Consider the following 18,029-nt stretch of genomic DNA (forward strand, 5'->3'; position numbering starts at 1 on the left):
TTTGATCTGATGGAGACTTTGCAGAAGTAGGAGCTAACTTGTGGCTAAATTTCTGTTCACAGAGCCTGTCATTCACCCCTTAGTGTGGAATGGGCTTTTGGAGACATCTGCTCAGTGCCAAACTCTGATCACTTGGCCTCCCTAAGGCCGCTGAACCTGCAGTGAACCAGGCAGGTCTCAGAATGTCTCACATATTCAGAATATTTTACACTTGCTCTTTCTTGTCTGAGCATAAGCAAGATTTCAGGTGTTTAATGGTGGTTTTTGTACAGCATTTGGCACTTATGCTCATAATCTGATTTGTCTCCATGTGTCGCACAACAAGAATTCCCCTTGCTCTCCAAATGCAAAAATAGGGGTATGAATAACCCCTTAACCTTGTGCTGTGGGTTGGCTGAGACTTGAGTATTCCTCCCATCCTCTCCCTGTGATTAGGTGGAGCAGAGAGCCATTTGCCATGGTATTTGGAATTTTAGTTGTCTAAGTAAACAGGCGGGTTTCTGGTGGTTTTCCAGCTGCTGGCAGAATAAGTTAGCAAGGGACTGTAAAAACCTAGACAGAGAGGTGCTGTGGAACAAAAGGCTTCTCTTCCCAAAGGTATTTTCCCACAGTTAAATGTCTTCCCCATATTCTTCCTCTCTGAACTTTTGTCCAAATAATCCACTGCCACTTCTTTCTTTATTTTTTTTAATATCAGATTGCTATTTCCATTTTTGCTCTAGATTTTTTCTGAAAATAAACTTGAAAAATGTTTAGAATGGCATATTTATTTCTGCTCTGAGTAGAGCACATGATGTTTCTCTGTAGCCTGGCTTGGCCCAGCATTCTCCTTGCTTTGTTGTAACCTTGTGCAATTCCAGTATTACCAGGTGGGATTAATTTCCCCTTGTTGCCTGCCTTTTTCTGGAGCATTCCAATGACATTGTTGTGATGTCACTGACCATATTCATTCTTCCTGGACTTTGTAATGTTGAGGTATTGCAAATACTGGGATGAAGCTCTGAGGTGGCAGAAAAAGGAGTTGAGCGTCTTGTTTTCTTTCCCCACCCCACAGCAGGGATCAGGATCCTGGATGTGGCTGGGTGTTGTGCCTGGCCTGCATGATTGTGAGCATGTTGAGCTTCAGACCTGAGCTTTCTCTGGAAGGATGTAGCATTCTCAGATCCAACAAAATTTAGTCTAGCTCAAAAATACCTTTTCTTTTGATTAAAGGCTTTAAATTAGATTTTTTTTTCGAGCAGACCAGGTCAGATGTAACATCAGAGTATTTGTATCAAGTACAGGTTTCTCATTTACACGATGGACCTGGATGATTTCTTTGGAAGCAAGGTGAGGTCCTTGCTGGTAGAAGCTTTGCTATTAAAATATACCCAAACCTCAGACCACTCAGGAGTTAAAAACCCCTCTTTGTTGAGGAATGGCTTTTCCCAGAGGCCCCTGGAGTTCACAGCCCTGGTTAAATAGAGCTCTGTGATGACAAGTGCAAACCCATTGTTACAGGAGGGGTCTTGTTAAACAGTGGCTTCACTTGCTTGGACAAAACATCCTGATTTTCAGGCAGAACTTAGGAAATCTTCCCAATGCTGGTGTAATTCAGCATACTGTGGGCAGCACATTCCAAAGGTATTGCCCAAAACAGGGATGACTTGCCAGTGAGCAACAGGAATTGCTGCTTGTAGTACAGGGTTGTGCTTAAAGCTGTATTTAATACTAAAGATGACATCTTGGAAATTGGGAGTGCTTGGAGCTGCCTGACAAGCATTAGGTGGGAGTCTGTGGGTGGAAGCACTGGAGGCTGGAGCTGCTTCCATCCGGGTCCTCTCCCAGCCCGAGGTGCATTAGCAAACCTCCTTGTGTGGTTACTTATTTGATAATAAAATTCGTGTCAGGGGCCTGAATGTTATGATGCTGGAAGGAAATGCTTTGTGAAACCCCATGTTTCTGTCACGTGGTGTTTATAAGGTGTTTCATTATGGTAGGAATGCATTTAATATTTCCAAGGAATGGAATAAACTTGATTGTGACAAAGCATTCCTGGAATCTTGTATAAGCAATCACTCCAAAGCTTTTGGAAATGACATGGTGTCTGTTCTGACTGCCAAGACATGTAATTCTGAGTATAATAGAATTTTTTTTAATATTACTTTAAATTTCAGCATTACCAGGTAGAAAAGTCTTGTTAAGTCTCCAGAGGAATTTCAACTTAGTACTTAAATATGACCCATTTGCTTTGTGCTTTATGTTTCTGTTAGGCCAAATGCAAATCTCGTGGTTGGCCGTGTGTGAAAACATTTGATGCTGGTTGCTTTTGTCTCAATGTAGTTTTCACAAAATCACAGCAATGCAGCCTTTTCCTTAGAGGCCTTGGGGTGCAGATGGGAATCAATGTGTTCTGGGATGTTTCAAAGTGAAACTGAAAACACTAATTTTTTTTGAGCTACTTTTAAATGTTTATTTCCAGAAAGCTAAAACTAAATAGTAAACATGGTTGTTGCTATTCCCTGTGGGTTTAATTTCAGTGAGCAGGACCATCCCTGCTGTGCAAAGTAGAAGTGTTGTTTCTGCTATAAAGTGGAAGCTGTGAGACTGCAGTTGATGCAAAACGAGGTATTTCTGGGTGTTAAAGCATCATTAAAAACAAAAACATGGATTCCTCTTTTATACTTGCCCCAAGCTCAGACCCCTTAAATTTAACCTTGCACAAGTTCAAGTTTCTAACAGCAAATAAACCCCAAAGCTCCAATGCCCTTTGGAAATGTAGGGCAGTCCTGTGTCTTTGGCACCTGTTGAATGGTTTTCAGTTTTCTATTTCTAAGCTAATTTCTCTTCCCCTTTACTCCATTAATGAAACAAATGAGAATGTGGTTCTGCTGTTGGTATCAAGTGTGATAGTTGAAGGAAGTGATGGTTTATCTCCACATTGTGCTTGTTTTAACAGCAAGTCAATGTTTTCATCCAGAATTTCTTTGTAGGAACCTTTTTTTTTCCTGGAGAAGGTAGGAGCTCATTCCTCTGCTTAGGAAAGATGTTTAACTGGGAAAAGAACCTGGAATTGTCTGTAACTGATAAGGCTGGAAGTTCTTTCCACATAGTTCAGTCCTGAACTCCAGGGTCCTCCAGATTTCTGGTACTTCTGGAATGATCAGGCTCTGAGTATTGTAAGTGATGTTTTCTCTTTGTGCCTGGCTGTGCTGGATCCCTGACAGCCACAAAGGATGTTTGGAGGCTGTTGGGTGCATACAAGTGCTTAATGCTGCTGAATTCATCAAGTCATTTAGTAGCTGCAGCAACTGCAAGGAAATTGCAGCCTCGTTTATTGTAAAACACCTTGGGAGGGTTTGTTGCTGCTCAGTAATGCCAAATGGTGCATTTGAGCACAGCCTGGAATACAGATGCCTCAGGTTTGGGAGAGGGCTGCTGGCTTTTTGTGGGGGATGTTGGTGCAGGAGGCTCTGAGGGGATGAGGCATTCACGTGGGGAAAAGTCATTAGTACTTTGATAATGGAAATACTGATAATATTTAAGTATCTTCACCATCCTGGATGTTTGGTGTTGGGAGTGTTGGAAACACTCCTGAGCTTGGCCTGTATGGAATTCCTTGCCTTGCTCTTAGCTTTTGATCTTGAGTTGTGATGGAAACTCTGTTTAAATAAATGCTTTGAAAAGTGCCATCCAAGGCTTTCCTCAGTAGTTTCAAGTGTAACTGGGATTATACTTCACAGGTGTGTTCCTTTCCTGAATTAGGAATGCCCATGTAAGTGCAGAGGCTCTTGCAGGAGTGACCCCTTGTTTACATGGTGTAGCAATGCCGGGTCACTCTCTGGTACTCAGAGCAGCTCCCTGTGGTGAGGGTTTGAACCACTGTACGTACACAACACTCAAACAGAACCGTTGGCATTGAGTCTTTTCTTTGTTTTTAAAGACTGAGAACTTCTTCCAGATGTTGGGAATCATTTCAGATCCAAAACCTGACGTAGATAGCTTCTGACAGCAGCAAAGTCACTTGGAAGAAGTGAGTAAGCCCTTGTGAAAGCCTCTTGGGTGGTTGTGGCACATTTTGGCATCGCCAGCAGTCTTGCCTTGAGTTTTGGGCAACTTATGGGAACTGGTGGAGCACAGAGCTGATAGGCATTGCCACTGCCTAGTAAAAAGGGAGAAACAAAGATTTGGCTTTGGAGGGATGTGTCCTCCCTCTGGAGAAGCATGGAGCCCAGACAGCTGGAGAGGAGAGCACAGCTTCTCCATGTGCCTGTCCTTGTTGCCAGGCTTGTGATGACAAAAGGTTGTGGTCCTGTGTGGATGTGTTTGGGAGAGGAGCCAATACAGCTGCTGGGGACAGGGCAGTAGCTGAGAGCCCTGACAGCAGGTGGCTCTTGGCTGTAGTTTGGCACTAATTGAGGGTACAACCTACCTACAGCTGGGCTTCTTGGTCTTCTCCTGGTGGTTTCCACTGGTGCCCGCTTACTGGTACATGAAGGTACTGCTGCCCAGTCTTTCTAAAACATTCCTGGTTTTGTATCTTCCTTGGTTAAAAACTAACCTGCTAAAACACCACGTGGCTCCTCTTGTTTCCAGGGACAAGCAGTGCAAGGATGATGTCTTGGCCATCTGCTTCAAAATTAGGTCTTGTGGGACAGTACTTGTGTCTCAAGCATGGAGGTGTGAAAGGGTTCCAGGTCTGAGGGGAGGGACTCTCCATGTGCTGTGACACCACAAATAGGCCTTGTCATGTGCATTTTAATTCACAACAGATCAAACTTTCATTGCTTTCTGATTTGAGGAATTTGAGAGCTGAAGGAAGATAGTCCCAATGTTTGAAATTAAAAGCTTGGATATTTGCTTATCACCTTCAGAAAAACTGTCTGTGATTGTTGCAGTGGTTTCACCAGATGAGGGATGCAGACTCTGTTTCCCAGCAGATAATCAGGATAGAGTAGGAGTTCCTGCTCAAAAGGATTCTACTTGGGCACAGTTGAAGTCCTCTCAAAGTGGAGAAGACACAGTAAAAACTTAATAGAACCAGAAGAATCTGTATAATTGCACCTAAAAGTAGTCAAATGCCAAAATAACTGACTTCTTTGAGTGTTAGTTCAAAGGTTTTCTTTTTAAACTAATATTTGCAATTCTTATTAAGGAGGCAGCCTGAAGAGAGTTTCTTCCAAGGTAAAGAAATGAAAATTTGAAGTGGTTCTGAAGGTTCCCTTTTCCTGCCTGGTGTTCGTGACTGGGTCAGCCTCTGAAGGAGCGTGTTGGTGCTGCCCTGCACAGGGTGGTTTTTTTGCTTTTTCTTCATCAAAACACTTCCAGAGCCACAGAGGAAGGAGCTGGTATTTGAACAACACCCTTGTGTAAAAAGCACAGCAGGACATGGCTGTTTTTACTGTCCAGTGCTTGCTTTGCTGGGTGTGTGGACCTGCTGTGGTAGTGACAGTGCAGTGCTTCACTCCAGGTCACTTCTTTGGGGTTTGCCTTTGGGTTTTGGAGTTGGGGCACTTGGGATGGGCTTGGTTGGCTTGAAACCCCAACTCACTCAAACCATTCTGGTGCTTGAGTGTCTGACACTCATCCCCCGTGGTGCTTTTTGGGATCTACAGACACATGCACCCACAGCAGAGCCGTGGTTACATGGATGTTGGTCTTGGACAGTTCCCATTCCCTGGCTGCCTGGGTGCAGCTGTTTGCAGGGCTGTAGAATGCAGGGGATCAGGGAACTCTCCAGTTAAAAGTGTCTCCTCTCTGCTCTTCCTGCTCAGCCCTCTGACCCCATGAGCAGCTGCTTTGTTCCAGGTTCCAGAAGTGATGATGTTTGAATTGTTCAACTCTGTCAGCCAAAGAAATGGATGTGCATCCACACCTCAACATTTCTGTGGTCTGTTTTGTGTGCATATCTAGTTAGAAGTGCATATTTAATTTTGGAAAGAACTCTGGAGAGTTTTTCAAAATTTTGATGCCCTCTGCAGCTGGTAACTGTGGGCTTGGTGTGTTCTTGTGCAACAAAACACAAATGCAATCAGCATTCCTTTGTCTGGCAGACAGAAATGTGGAGAGGGATTAGGGGAAACCAGGAGGACTCACATGAATAAACAGTCTCCCTTGCAATGAGCTTTCCTGTGTGGGAAGAAAAACTTAAGACTGAGTTAACTCCTAGTTATCTTTATCCTACTCATCCAGCATTTGAGAAATAGGGAGTAAAAAGAATGGTGTGAAAAGAAGAGTGTGGGAGAGCGATTTCTTGAGGATTCCAGAGCAGGAGCTTGAAGTGACAGAGCTTTGTTAAAAAATGTGTATTAAAACTAGGCTGAACTGCAGCTTTTTAATAAAAAGGGGAGAAGAGCAACATTCCGGCTCTTAGTTAGCAGTGTAATTTTTCCTCTGGGAGCAACAGTGTAAACTGGAAGGTCCTTGGAGTAAAATCTCACCTAGTGTGCATAGATGAAAATAACTATAATATAAAATAACAATTCAATAAAAAAATTAACAATTTCTATACAGTGTGAAGATCTGATGAAATAATCTTTCGGATGTCTTTGTTTTGATAGTTTGTAATACTTCTGCAGTGACTGAAAGGCCATCTGAGCAAATTAAGGTGATACTTTCTGATTTATACATATTTTAGATATGCATTAGGTTGTTCTGTAACAACCAGTCTCTTTATTTTACTTGGTAATATGACATGCTTGAAATGTCCTTATTTGTATTGTTAATAGAGCTGAAATTGGTGCTTGAAAATGTGCACAAAACCATTTCTGGCTGGGATGATAACTTCTAGAAGGGGAGCAGTGCAAGGACTTGGAGTTCTCTGTAGGGATGATGGATACTGAAGCTCTCTGGAGGGGAGGGTGTTTGGGCTCTGTGTCGCTCTCGTGTGCCTGGTGTAATTCCCTGCTGTCCTTTGCCAGGGTGTTTCTGCAGGCAGCACTGGGATTTGGAGGAGGCTGGGTGCCAGCCTGTTCAGTGCACTCAATTATTCACCAGTCATTAGTGTAATTATTCCTCTTGCTGCCCTGCGCAGCAGTTACAAGGCAGGGCTGATTAGGTGGGGTTTTCCTCTTGCAGAAGCCCAATGTCTTGATGACAGTAATATTTTAATGGAAGAGGAACAAGGGGTATCCTTGTCAGCTAGTGTGGGGTCCATCAAATGCAAAATTGCATGTCCAGGTTTGTTTCCATTCCCTACCAAAAGGGAATAGGGATAGGGGAATCTGCACCTCCTTGCTGGTTTGACTCAACAGCTGTAGAAACACTTCTGATGAAATGAGTGCAAGTCTGTGTAGAGGCAAGTCTTCAAAGGCCTTAAACAAGAAAATGGTGGAAACACTGAAGGTTTCCCATTTTCCCCCACTGCTGTATGACTTGTGTTCTGCTATTTCTGTATCAGATCCCACCAGACTATTTTCTCTTAACTCAGGGAGCTCAGGTAGCTGGTTAAAAATACCTGCAGCAATTAGAGACTGCAGTTAGACTTCAAGGTATATCTTGTTGGGAACAAGAGTGAACAAGTGATCACTAAACTCCTCATGCCTCCAGAATATCTTTTCTTCAAAGGTGGCTTCTGCAGAACCCTTGGAGGAAAACGTTTTGGGGTATAAAGAGGAAAAATTACTTCTTGTAGCGGAAATCCCGGCTTATAAAGTAACGTGTTGCCAGGGCTGTGTTTTGTTGGCTGTAAAACTAAGTAAGAATAAATGAGCAGAGTGTGGTAAATAAACTGCGAAGTCATCATTAAAAAATGATCCCAGCTAGCAGAGGCTTGTTGGGAAAAGGATGCTGGCAGGTTTTCCAAGTGCAGATGCAGGTTGTGCCAGCAGAACAAAGTGCTTTTGCAGGTAAAGCTGCTTTTTGCAGGGAAGTGGTACAAGCCACAACCACATCTGCGCTGGGGCTGCTGCCAGCATCAAGATGCTGCCAAAGATTACATCCCCAAGCCACTGCTGCATTGGCAGTGGTTTCCTGGGCCTAAAGAGTTTCTTAAGATGGCTAATTTTTTTTTTTCTTGATTGAGAGTTGTAGACTAAGGCATAGGTATCACCAGCATGGATTTCCTGCCTGTTTGTCAGGGTGACATTGGGTGTTTAAAACATATTTTGCCTGTGATGGGCAGAACAAATCACTCTGAGGAATGTGGTTTTTTTCCTTTCCTGAAATACTGTGGAGTGTGGTGATGCTTCTGTGCAATGGGAAGACTTCCTCTTTGCCCCAGTGAAGAGGGAATGGGTCATAAAAGTGGGTGTTCCTTTGAAGAAGGGACAAAATCAGAAGCAATGAAGGACAGAGAACTGAAGAAAAGCACCAAGAGCTTCTCTCACTAGGGCCTGGAGGGGAAAGAGAAGCTAGAAAAATGTTAAGGAATTTTTTGTTCTCCAAAAATACTCATGTAAATTGTCCCTGGCTAAAAATTCTTGTGCCAAGCCTGTTTTTCTCAGTAGTCACGCTGTTGATGAAAGGGTTAACACTTGCATGCCACCAGTGACTATGTATCCAAATATTTTTGAGGTAACTTGGCCATTGCCATGAGTGAAGTTATTCATTGGGATGGCTTTTGTTTACTTATATTGGTAGATCTTTAACTTGCAGGAGTTTGTGGGTGCCACCTCATTGTGCTCGTGGAAGAAGTTATCATCCCTTACCATTTTCTTTTTCCTGTCTGTATATTTGTTGGAAAATGTTCATTATAATGTTCTGAGCTGGAAGTCAGGACTCAGGACGGGCTGCACAGGCATGGTACTGTGAGATTTTTGCATGGTGAGTTATTTCCCCCAAATAGCTGTGAGTCTGAGGACTCTGATTTCTGGGGATTTCTCTGTTCACAGTCAGGTTATCCTGTGATTTTTAGGAATCAGCAGTGGCTGTCCTGAGGTGATACAGAGTTTAGCTGGATTATATCTTCTGTACTGAACAACTCATGTGTCTTTGTGCCCAAGCACCCTGTGATAGGTGTTCTGCAGCAGTGCCCAGTAACAAAAGCAGGTCAGATCACCCAAAACCTGAGACATAACCAGCAGGATTTGAGAGACACATTGATGCTGAACATCCTTGGAGGCTGATCCTCTGCTTGCACACTGTCTGAGGAGGGAACACCCTTAAATCATCATCTGGAAGGACAATTTGGGAGCCCTTTGCTGAGAAATTGTAAGAGTTAACTGAGAAAATCAGTTGTTTTCATGGCACACATTTGAGCCTACAGACAGATCTGCCATGGAAATAGGCTGTGGAAAAAAATCCACAAGTTATTGGGAATTTACCCTTCCCAGTACAACTGTGATGCTGAGTATTAGAAAATACCTTCATCCTCCTAGAGTTTGTCTGATTTCTTCTAAACATTTCAAGTATACCATGGTATCATTATTTCTTCAAGTTGCTTCTGATACTTCCCCTGCTCATTTGCTCATAGCAGCCTCCTAACACTGCCCTGGTCTGGATGATGCCTCTGAATGTGCTTAAAGCAGCAAAAACAAAGTTCTGTTGTGCTGAAGGTGTGCAAAATCCATGAAATGCTGGGTGCTGTTAACTGGGAAATCATTCACTGGCCAGAGCTGAGGTGCTTGTTCCTTGCTGGAGGAAGGAGCCAGCAGAGCCAGCAGTTTTCCTCCCTGGTGTGGAGGAGCAGTGCCACTCTTGTACAGATTTATAAATCCCAGGATGTGGGTACAGCCCTCTGGGTGCCTCTGGCTCTATGCCAGGCCCTGGCAGTGCACATGGTGGTGAAAGAGCTGACTCAAGGTACCAATACATATTGGAGTGAGGGGAAAGAGCAGGGAAAGCTTTTTTGAGACTCCAGAAGACTTGTACAAAGTGATGTAAAGGAAGAAAGCACATGTGCAGTTCATCTTTCAGCTTTATTCCTTTAACATCCACTTCTGCCTGCAAACAGGAGAGTTTCTGGAGCTCACATCAGCAGAGCTGTACCTTCCCAGAAATGCACAGTTCATTCAGGAGTTGAGTCACTGAAGACAGCACATGAAAAATGTGCTTTGGGTTGTTTCCTTTTATCAGCTTGATGGGTAGCTGGCCTGACATATGCCACTTCCAGTCTTTCCAACATTGACTAATAAAAGACCTTTATAAAAAAGTGTGTTTCTGTCAGGCTCACGTGGCTACGTTGAGGACACTTGGTAGTAGATATTGGCAGTATTCCCACAGTTTACTATCAGGATCTGCTGTTTGGTAGGCCAGGTGAATACAGCCCCCAGACACTGGGATGAAGAGGGTGAGGACCTGCTCTTCATAGCTGGTGAGATAATGGAGAAAAAAATGGGACCTTTGACTGTACCTGGCATCAAAGTATACCCCAATATGCTTTGCAGTCTTTGGGACAAGAAGATTTGAGGGTCTGTTGATATGGGAAGACTCAGCTTTAACGTGCCTGACACGTGGCTTTTGGCAGACTGAGACAAACAGATTTCTTGGAAGCAAGTCCCTGTTGTCCGGGTTGTTCCCGCTCAGCTGTCTGGTGGCACAGTGATCCTGTCTGTGTTAAAATAAACCTGCCACCCCCTTTACCCAGTCAGTCCCTGTGCCTGGTCACTCCTGCTCCCATCACTGACTCCAGTGGCAAGTCCAGGAGTCAGTGCTTGTGTGAGCTTGTGTTTCTGCTGAATAAATATTTTCTGAGCTGGTCTGGTCTTGCCCAGTTACTGCCCTATTTCAGATTAAAATTGTAATCCAAGTTGCTGTCACATCATCTCCCAGGCAGAAATAGAGCTGGTGCATAGCTAAGCTGTTCTGGGTGTCCAGACTCTTCCTTGGCCTCTCTGGAATCTTGTGCAGGGGGAGAGATTTCTGCACTGTGCTCTTAGGCCAAGCCATGGTGTTTTGGTACTTACTGTCAGTCACTGCCTTCATTCAGTATAGCTCTTTTTCTGTGGTAAAATGTGCTTTTGCTTTCCTCTTGAAGCAACACAGTGTGTTTTATTCAAGCCAGGCATTAGTGAGTTGTTATACTGGTCTGAGAGAAGAACTGAAACTGTCCCTGTGTGTAGTCTTCTTGAGACTGTAAAGAACTGAAAGTATCTAATGATGTTCTTTCTGTCTTAGGGATGCTTGTGATCTGGAGAAAACCCAAGTTTTGTGTCTGATAGTGCTGGAAACATTTGTGATCCATATATGAGATGAGTGCAGTAGCTATGTGGTGGGTCCAAACTAAATGTGGTGGGGTGAGAATTTCAATAGGATTGGACTCATGTTGGATAGAAGAAGAAAATGGAACCTGGAGGTCTGGAAGAGCAGTGGTGTCAAGAAGGAAGCAGGCTCAGATATGCTTTGTGGACACTGGTTAGAATTTCAATAGGATTGGGCTCATGTTGGATAGAAGAAGAAAAATGGAACCTGGAGGTCTGGAAGAGCAGTGGTGTCGAGAAGGAAGCAGGCTCAGATATGTTTTGTGGACCCTGGTTGTGGGAGTGGTGTTCTATTGACCAGCAGAGAAGGTGACCGTGTATCATTTGTGATGGGGACACAGCGGTCTGGTATTGATTCCTGAATATCCATTTCTGTTTCATGGGGTCTCATCCTGTCAGAGCAGCTCTGTGGCACTGGATGTTGGCTAAAGGTTTGACTTGAGGGGGAAATTGGTGATTACCAGGGACTTGGATTTTACCTGGATGAACATAAAAGCCATTTTCATCCATGGTAGCCAAAACTTGCAGGATTTTTGCTCTCACCTTGTGCCCAGCCTGGCTGCAGCACTGGGGGCTGTTTGCTTCCTCCTCAGCGGATGAGGAGATATTACAGGGCTGCTGAAATAGTAAACTGGGAGAATTATATGGAAATGATGCCATCACCTTCTCCTACTCTTTTAAGGCAAGTCTTTGCAAATCCTTGAGTGGGAGGCACAGGATTGAATAAAGCCGTTGTGCAGCGTACGCTGGCACCCATGTGCTCCCACCCGCTGCTCAGCACAGCAGCTGCAGTTGCTCAGCACAGACTCCAGAAACCAGAGCTGGGGCTTGTGTTGTCTACCCAGCTTTGCTGAGCTTCTGTTCCTATATTGGGATTTCTTGTGCTGGGAGACACCAGGAAGAAAGAAACCCTTTGCGTGATACTGCTGTTGTGGGCAGTAGAACATCAGCTCAGGATCTATGGGTCCTTCCTCTTTAAGGATGGACTTGATTCTCCAGAACTGTAGCAAAAGGAAGTAGAAACCAAAGTATTCTTCAGATTAAATGTATAAAATAAGGGTTAATCTATCTGTGTCTTGTCATCAACTCTAGCTCTCCTGCTATGGAAGTGAGCATAGCTGAAATGCTGGAAGAGACCTTCCCTGGTCATTTTTAATTTGTGTTGAGTTGGTGGTGGAGCTTCTGCAGTCGTCTGAGAGCAGCAGGGTGAATCCATGCCATCTTCTTTTATTTAGAAGTATTACAGTGCAAATTCAGTTTTTGCATTTCCAAATTTGCTAATTCATCCTGGAATTGTTGCTTGAGTATTTTTTTCTGCTTTTAAAAGCTATATTAGACAATGGGTATTCATTGCAGCTCCTAATCATTAACCTGAAAGCTTTCCAAAAGGCTCTGAGAAAATGTAAAGCAGCTGACTGCTTCATTTCTGTCTCTTGAACCAATTAACTGAAGTAATAGAGTTTTTGCTGAAGTTGCTTTTTATTATCTTCCCCTGCTAGAAGAACGTATGTTCATCAGAGCTGGAAACAGTAAAGTGCACGTGAGTTACTACAAACTGATCAAGCTACCATTTGGTGCCATCAGGTAATGGTACTAATTCAGTAACTCTGTAAAACTTAATTTTCAGAATTAGGAGATGATGTGTGAAGGGAAGTTAACGAGATGAAGAAAGATGTAGGGAGCTGAGGAGATGATCGGTGTCGAACTTGAAGGCTCTGTGTGTGTTAATGGGAAGTTGTAGTGAGGAGGCAAATGGCAGATGGAGGACAGCAGGTGACAACAGTCACAGAGAGTAGCCTGGCTTCTTTTGAGTTGTGTGGAAATGGCAGGAAACTGGTACATTTTCAGGTGGTTTAGAGTTCTAACTCCAGTCTTCTGATGTGGCTTCAGTAGTATGTAAGATACCCCCTTCAGTGGGGTGTAGAGAATGAGCAGTTCTGATGCTGTTATTATCTCTGAGGGGAAGGTGAGAACTGTGTGACACCCAGCAGCTTGTTCCAGTGCTGTGAGCCCTGATATGGCCAATGGCAGAAATGTCCATGGTGTGATTCTGTCCCAGACCTCAGGGGATGGCAGAGGGAGAGAGCACGGATGGGTTGGCAGATGGAGTCCTTTAGCTGCTGTCCTCTCTCACAGCAGCCCTCTCATGTTCTGGCTGTAATCGAGCCAGGGAATATTAGATTACACGGAAGTTTTCCAGCAGCTTCTCAGAGTGCTCAGTTGGTGGTGTTTAAAAACTAGCAAGTTTGAGATCATGTCCTGGAAGTACTCAACACTTGGATCTCATCTTCTATGCTGGCTTCCTGGGAATTTTATTAAGCTGCTAGAAATGAGGTTTTGTGCTTGTGAGGTTTCCTGTAATTGTCTCCTGGAAGAATGGATGTGAATGGATCTCCACAAATGAAGGTCACTCAGTCCACTTGCAGAGCAGTGCAAACCTTTTGCTGACAGTTGTACTATGATCTGTTTTAGCAGGTTAAAAGCTGATTTAGACACTTTCTAGCTATATCTTTATATTTGTGATTATCTGTGTGGTGCTGGGAGAGGTGCAGCTGAAGAGCAAAGGGTCCAAGTGGAGCAGACGTCAGGTTATTGCAGAATTTTGGGCTGGTGCCCCTTGCTTATTGTGTGATGAAGCAGCTCTTTGGTGCCTGGTGTTAGTCACAGTCTCATGGTGGGGTTCTTTCTCCTCTCCCCACTGCCATTAAATGTGATTTGTGGGTTATTTATCAGTGCTTCTCCCATGGCACAGTGTGCACGTGACAAGCCTTGGAGATGCTGGGCAGCAGGAGTTTCCACTTGGTGCTCTACTGTTGCAAGCACTGGGGGTTTGGCTGGTTAAATATTGACAGTGGTGGTGTGTCCCCAGGTGCCACCTCACTGGAGCAGATGTTTGTGCTGCTTGGCTTCAGACCAGCATTAGCTTGTGGTGCCTCTTTGCTCCTCCACTGAGCCAAACCCTCAGTGTTGTCAGCTGATGTGAAACCATGGGTTTCCTTGTGCTGGGAAATGTAATCCCAGCCTTGTGTCCCCATGGGATACAGCAGTGGACATTGCTGAGGTTTGAACTCTCTACAGACTTCTGAGGCTTGGGCAAAGTCAGGGTGTCTGGAGCATCTGCTTGGATTCACAAGTGCAAAGCAATTGTGTAAAAACCCAACTGGAAGTGGCATCAATTCCTTATTGCTGTAAAAGCCTCTGTTACTGGGATGGAGGTGTTGCAGTTGGGATGAAAACTTTTGGAGTGCAGAAGCTACCATGGGTAGAAAATAAAACCATCCCTGATGTGGAAAGAAACAAAACAAAGAATTTATCAATATCATGTCTCCAGGAGAAAGGATTTTGCTGGAGAACTGAGCTTAAGTTGTTCTTAAATGGTTTTTATTTGCAGTAAATGCTGAAACTGAACCAGGAACTGATTCCCAGCATGTGAGGAGAAGTTGAACTGTAGAATGTGCTTTTCTTTGTAATAACATCAAGAATTAACCATGCTGCTCGTCTTGATGGATGGAAACATGAATGGATCAAGTGTTCCCAACTGTCATTCAGCAAATTGTGCTGCTTGGAAATTCTGATTCAAGCTAATGTTCTAATAATATTTAATTTATAATTCATTTATGCATTTAAATGCATCCAGATTCTTCCTTCCAATACATACTTTCTTATTTCAACAGCAAAAAGAATTCTAACTCTTATCACTGATGAAGCTTCCAGTTGAATTAAATTCTATTAAATTAAGGAGTTTTATTTGAATTAATAATGCTTCTTTGGTGAAGTCCAGACCTTTGTAGGGCTTCCTATTGCTGTATCTCCTGCTTGCACTGGTGTGCTGGAGCATGGCAACCTAGATAAGGACAGTAAATGCAAATACCTCCAGTGAAAAGCTGTGGTGGAGTGGAATTTGTTTGAAGCATATGTGGGACTTGGTTGCTTTGTTAGCTCCAAAAAAAAAATAAAAAATCCCTGCTGAAGGACTGAGGGTGTTTCTCTCTCTGGGCAGAGCTTTATTTGGAATGTTTTGTTAGGAAACCTTTTGAAGTGCCTGGAGAATTTCAACAAAATGGCTGCTTTCCTCAGGTTTGTTCCTATCTGGATATCAACAGGCTTGCTGCCCTCGGCTCCAGGCAATCCGACATGTAAAATTTAATAGGAGGCTGCTGTAAGTGAGATCTGCTGTTTCAGCTTTCATCAGACCACGTTTGGAGGAGAACGTGTTGGCTGTTGCCTTGCTCTCTGTCCTCCCTGGCTGCTTTCTGTAGGAAAATTCATCTTTGTAAACAGAAAATAGCTTTAGCAGGAGCGTGCTCTCGCAGCCTCGGGAGTAATCCCGTCTGAGCAGCAACAGAGCCTGTTCATAACTAATCTGTGTGCTGTGGTTGTAGGAAATAATCCTGTGTGCCAAACCAGGAGGCAGAGACAGAGCCCCTGACTTCCCAGTGCTGTGTCACCCAGGATTTGGACATTCCAATAATTTTTACAGAATGAGTAAAGAGTGATGGCTGAGGGTCGGTGGAAAGCTGGAGTGGAACTGGTGTTGAAATAGCAAATTATTTTGGTGGTGTTTTAACCCTGTGTGCCTGAGGTACAGGGCACAGCTCTCACTGGGGTGGATGCTGTGGTTGGCTCCTCCAGCCCTGCTCTGGAATAACTGTGAGGGATGTCTGTGCATTCCATGATGGTGTGCCTGGTCTTACACGGGAACAATCCTTCATGTCAGAACTTTTGGCATTTGTATTTTACTCTGATTTGCCCCTTAGTTGCTTTCCTCCCAGTCTTCTGTGCTCCCTGTGCTCCTCCAGCCCAGATTGTATCCCTGTTCAGGGATGAGCAAGGGCAGAGCTGTGTTAATTCTTGCCTTCTGTGTCTGGGAAACAGCCAGGGGAGGTTTGAATGCTACATCTGGGATGGGGCAGGCAGTGAAAGCAGGCAGCCCAGCTATTTCTGGTGGGAGCTTGTCATGCTGCTGGCGTTTCCTTTCTTTTTTAAAATGTTCAACCAGCAGTGCTGGAGGAAGCTGGAGCCCAGCAAGCCAGGAGAAGGTGATAGCTCACAGAGTCAGCAGTAAAATCCTAAATAATGTCCAGTTTTGTGCCCTGACCTCGCAGTGCTGGGATACCTGGGGGCTCTGACCTAGGGAAACTTTTGGAAAGCTGCAGTACCTGTGTGTTGGGAAAATGAGGAAGCCACAGATGAAACCCTCTTGTCCTTTCCAGCCACATTTCCTTTGGGGAGTTGTATTTGCTGGATCACACTTAATAATCACTGCAGACCATTGGAGTTTCTTACCCATGAGCTGTAATTTTTCCTTCAGTGCAGGGGAAGCCTTCTGTCTTTTTAAAGTCAGCCAGAGACCACTACCTCAGCTGCCTCTTAGCCTATTAAGTGATTAACAGGTATTCCCAGAAGCCTTAATAAGTGGCCAAGTGGGCTGCTGTGGTAGAAGATAGAACAAGACTTTGGGCTGATTTTAATTAAAACTCTCTCAATGCCTTTGCTTGAGAAATGGATAAAATTATGTTTCTCTGTACATCTGGCAGATTTGTGGGCTGAGTGAAGACTCCTTATGTTGAAGGGCTGTGTGCTTTGCTATCTGAAATTCATAACTGGAGAATTACAGGGGCTCATATCATAACCAAGATAATCTAGAGATAAGATTGGTTTATTTACTAAAGTATATTTTTATCTTTGATTAAATTGCTCCAGGAATTGTGTCTAAGTGAGCTTTTAAGAACTCCTTTAAAGTACTCCTACACAGTACAGCCAGAGTTACAGAAAAGGTTGTTGTGGAGATCCAGATACAAAATAACCTGAAAAGATCAGAAACTAAACCCCACAAGAGGCTGCTGGATGAGCATTTGGGTGAAGGAGACCCTTAAATTCCCATAGAGCTTCTTTGTTAGCAGGACTGACTTGAGCTGCTTGCTCCCCTCTGCAGGGCTGGATGAGGGAGGGACGCTGTTGGAGAGCTGGTGACATGTGGCTGTCACCTGGTGTTGCTGCAGGGAAGAGCTTGGATCCCTGTCATCTGGGGGCTGCTTCAGATATGGACTAGAACCACACTGTCACCATGCAATACTCATTTCTGCTATCTCCTGCCCCATACTGTGTGGATCTGCTGTCCCAGCTGTTCATGGGGTTCCATCAGGGATCTGGTCAAACCTTTCTATAGCTGCTTTGCTTCACATGGGCTTTTTAAGCTGGGAAAAAAATTCTTAGTTTGGCCTTAAACAATCTGTGCTGGCATTAATAAGAGTCAGAACACACTGTAGAAGGAGTGGAGTGTCACTTTTTATAGTATAAGCCACAAGACTTGTTCTTTGTGCTTATTATGCTGTCACCCGAGGGTTTTATTTCAGTGAAGGTTTTGTTGGTGGTGCTGGTGAAAGAGGCTGTCCTGCTTTCCCCTTGTGCTAATGCAGCTGTTTGTATGGTCAGGCAATCAAATAGATTGGAGAACTGATTCCTTGAAAAAAAAAACCAACCTAAAGGAAAAGAGAAGATCAGTTTCTGAGTCATTATTTGCAGCACAAAATGGCTGTAGTGGTATGGGCTGATGAGGGCAGGAGATGCAGGGATGGGGTGGGATCTCTGCTGTGGGTGACAGCATTGGCTTTTGGCAGCTTCAGGTTGTGGCTGTAGCTGCAGGGCTCAGGAAATCACATTGCTGGTTTATGTCCTACTTTTCAACAGCTTCAGAGCGTCCATTGAACGTTGGCCCTGAGGCAAACTTCCATTTTGGTGTCAAATGGCAAAGTACACGCAGCCGCTCTCAGGGCCCTGCTCTTGTCTCCTTTGCATGTAACTGGTCCTAAAACTGAGCCCAGAGAGTGGATTTGGAGGGCTAAAACGTGGTTCTGGGGTGTAACAGAAACCATATGGTCTGGTGTGTTTCTCATAGAATCAAACTCTTGG

The 18,029-nt window shown here is 44.2% G+C and overlaps 1 protein-coding gene across 1 annotated transcript in view; it reads left to right on the forward strand.

Annotated features, from left to right (window-relative positions):
* Positions 1 to 1,299: 1,299 nt before the first annotated feature.
* ARIH1 (ariadne RBR E3 ubiquitin protein ligase 1) overlaps positions 1,300 to 18,029 on the forward strand; it is a 46,896-nt gene continuing 30,166 nt past the window's right edge. Inside the window, exon 1 of the mRNA XM_005425905.3 lies at positions 1,300 to 1,329. Coding sequence (XP_005425962.2) covers positions 1,300 to 1,329 — 30 coding nt within the window. The remainder of the gene's footprint in view (positions 1,330 to 18,029) is intronic.

The sequence above is a fragment of the Geospiza fortis genome, unplaced genomic scaffold (assembly GCF_000277835.1).
Source record: "Geospiza fortis unplaced genomic scaffold, GeoFor_1.0 scaffold317, whole genome shotgun sequence".
Classification (NCBI taxonomy): Eukaryota; Metazoa; Chordata; class Aves; order Passeriformes; family Thraupidae; genus Geospiza; species Geospiza fortis.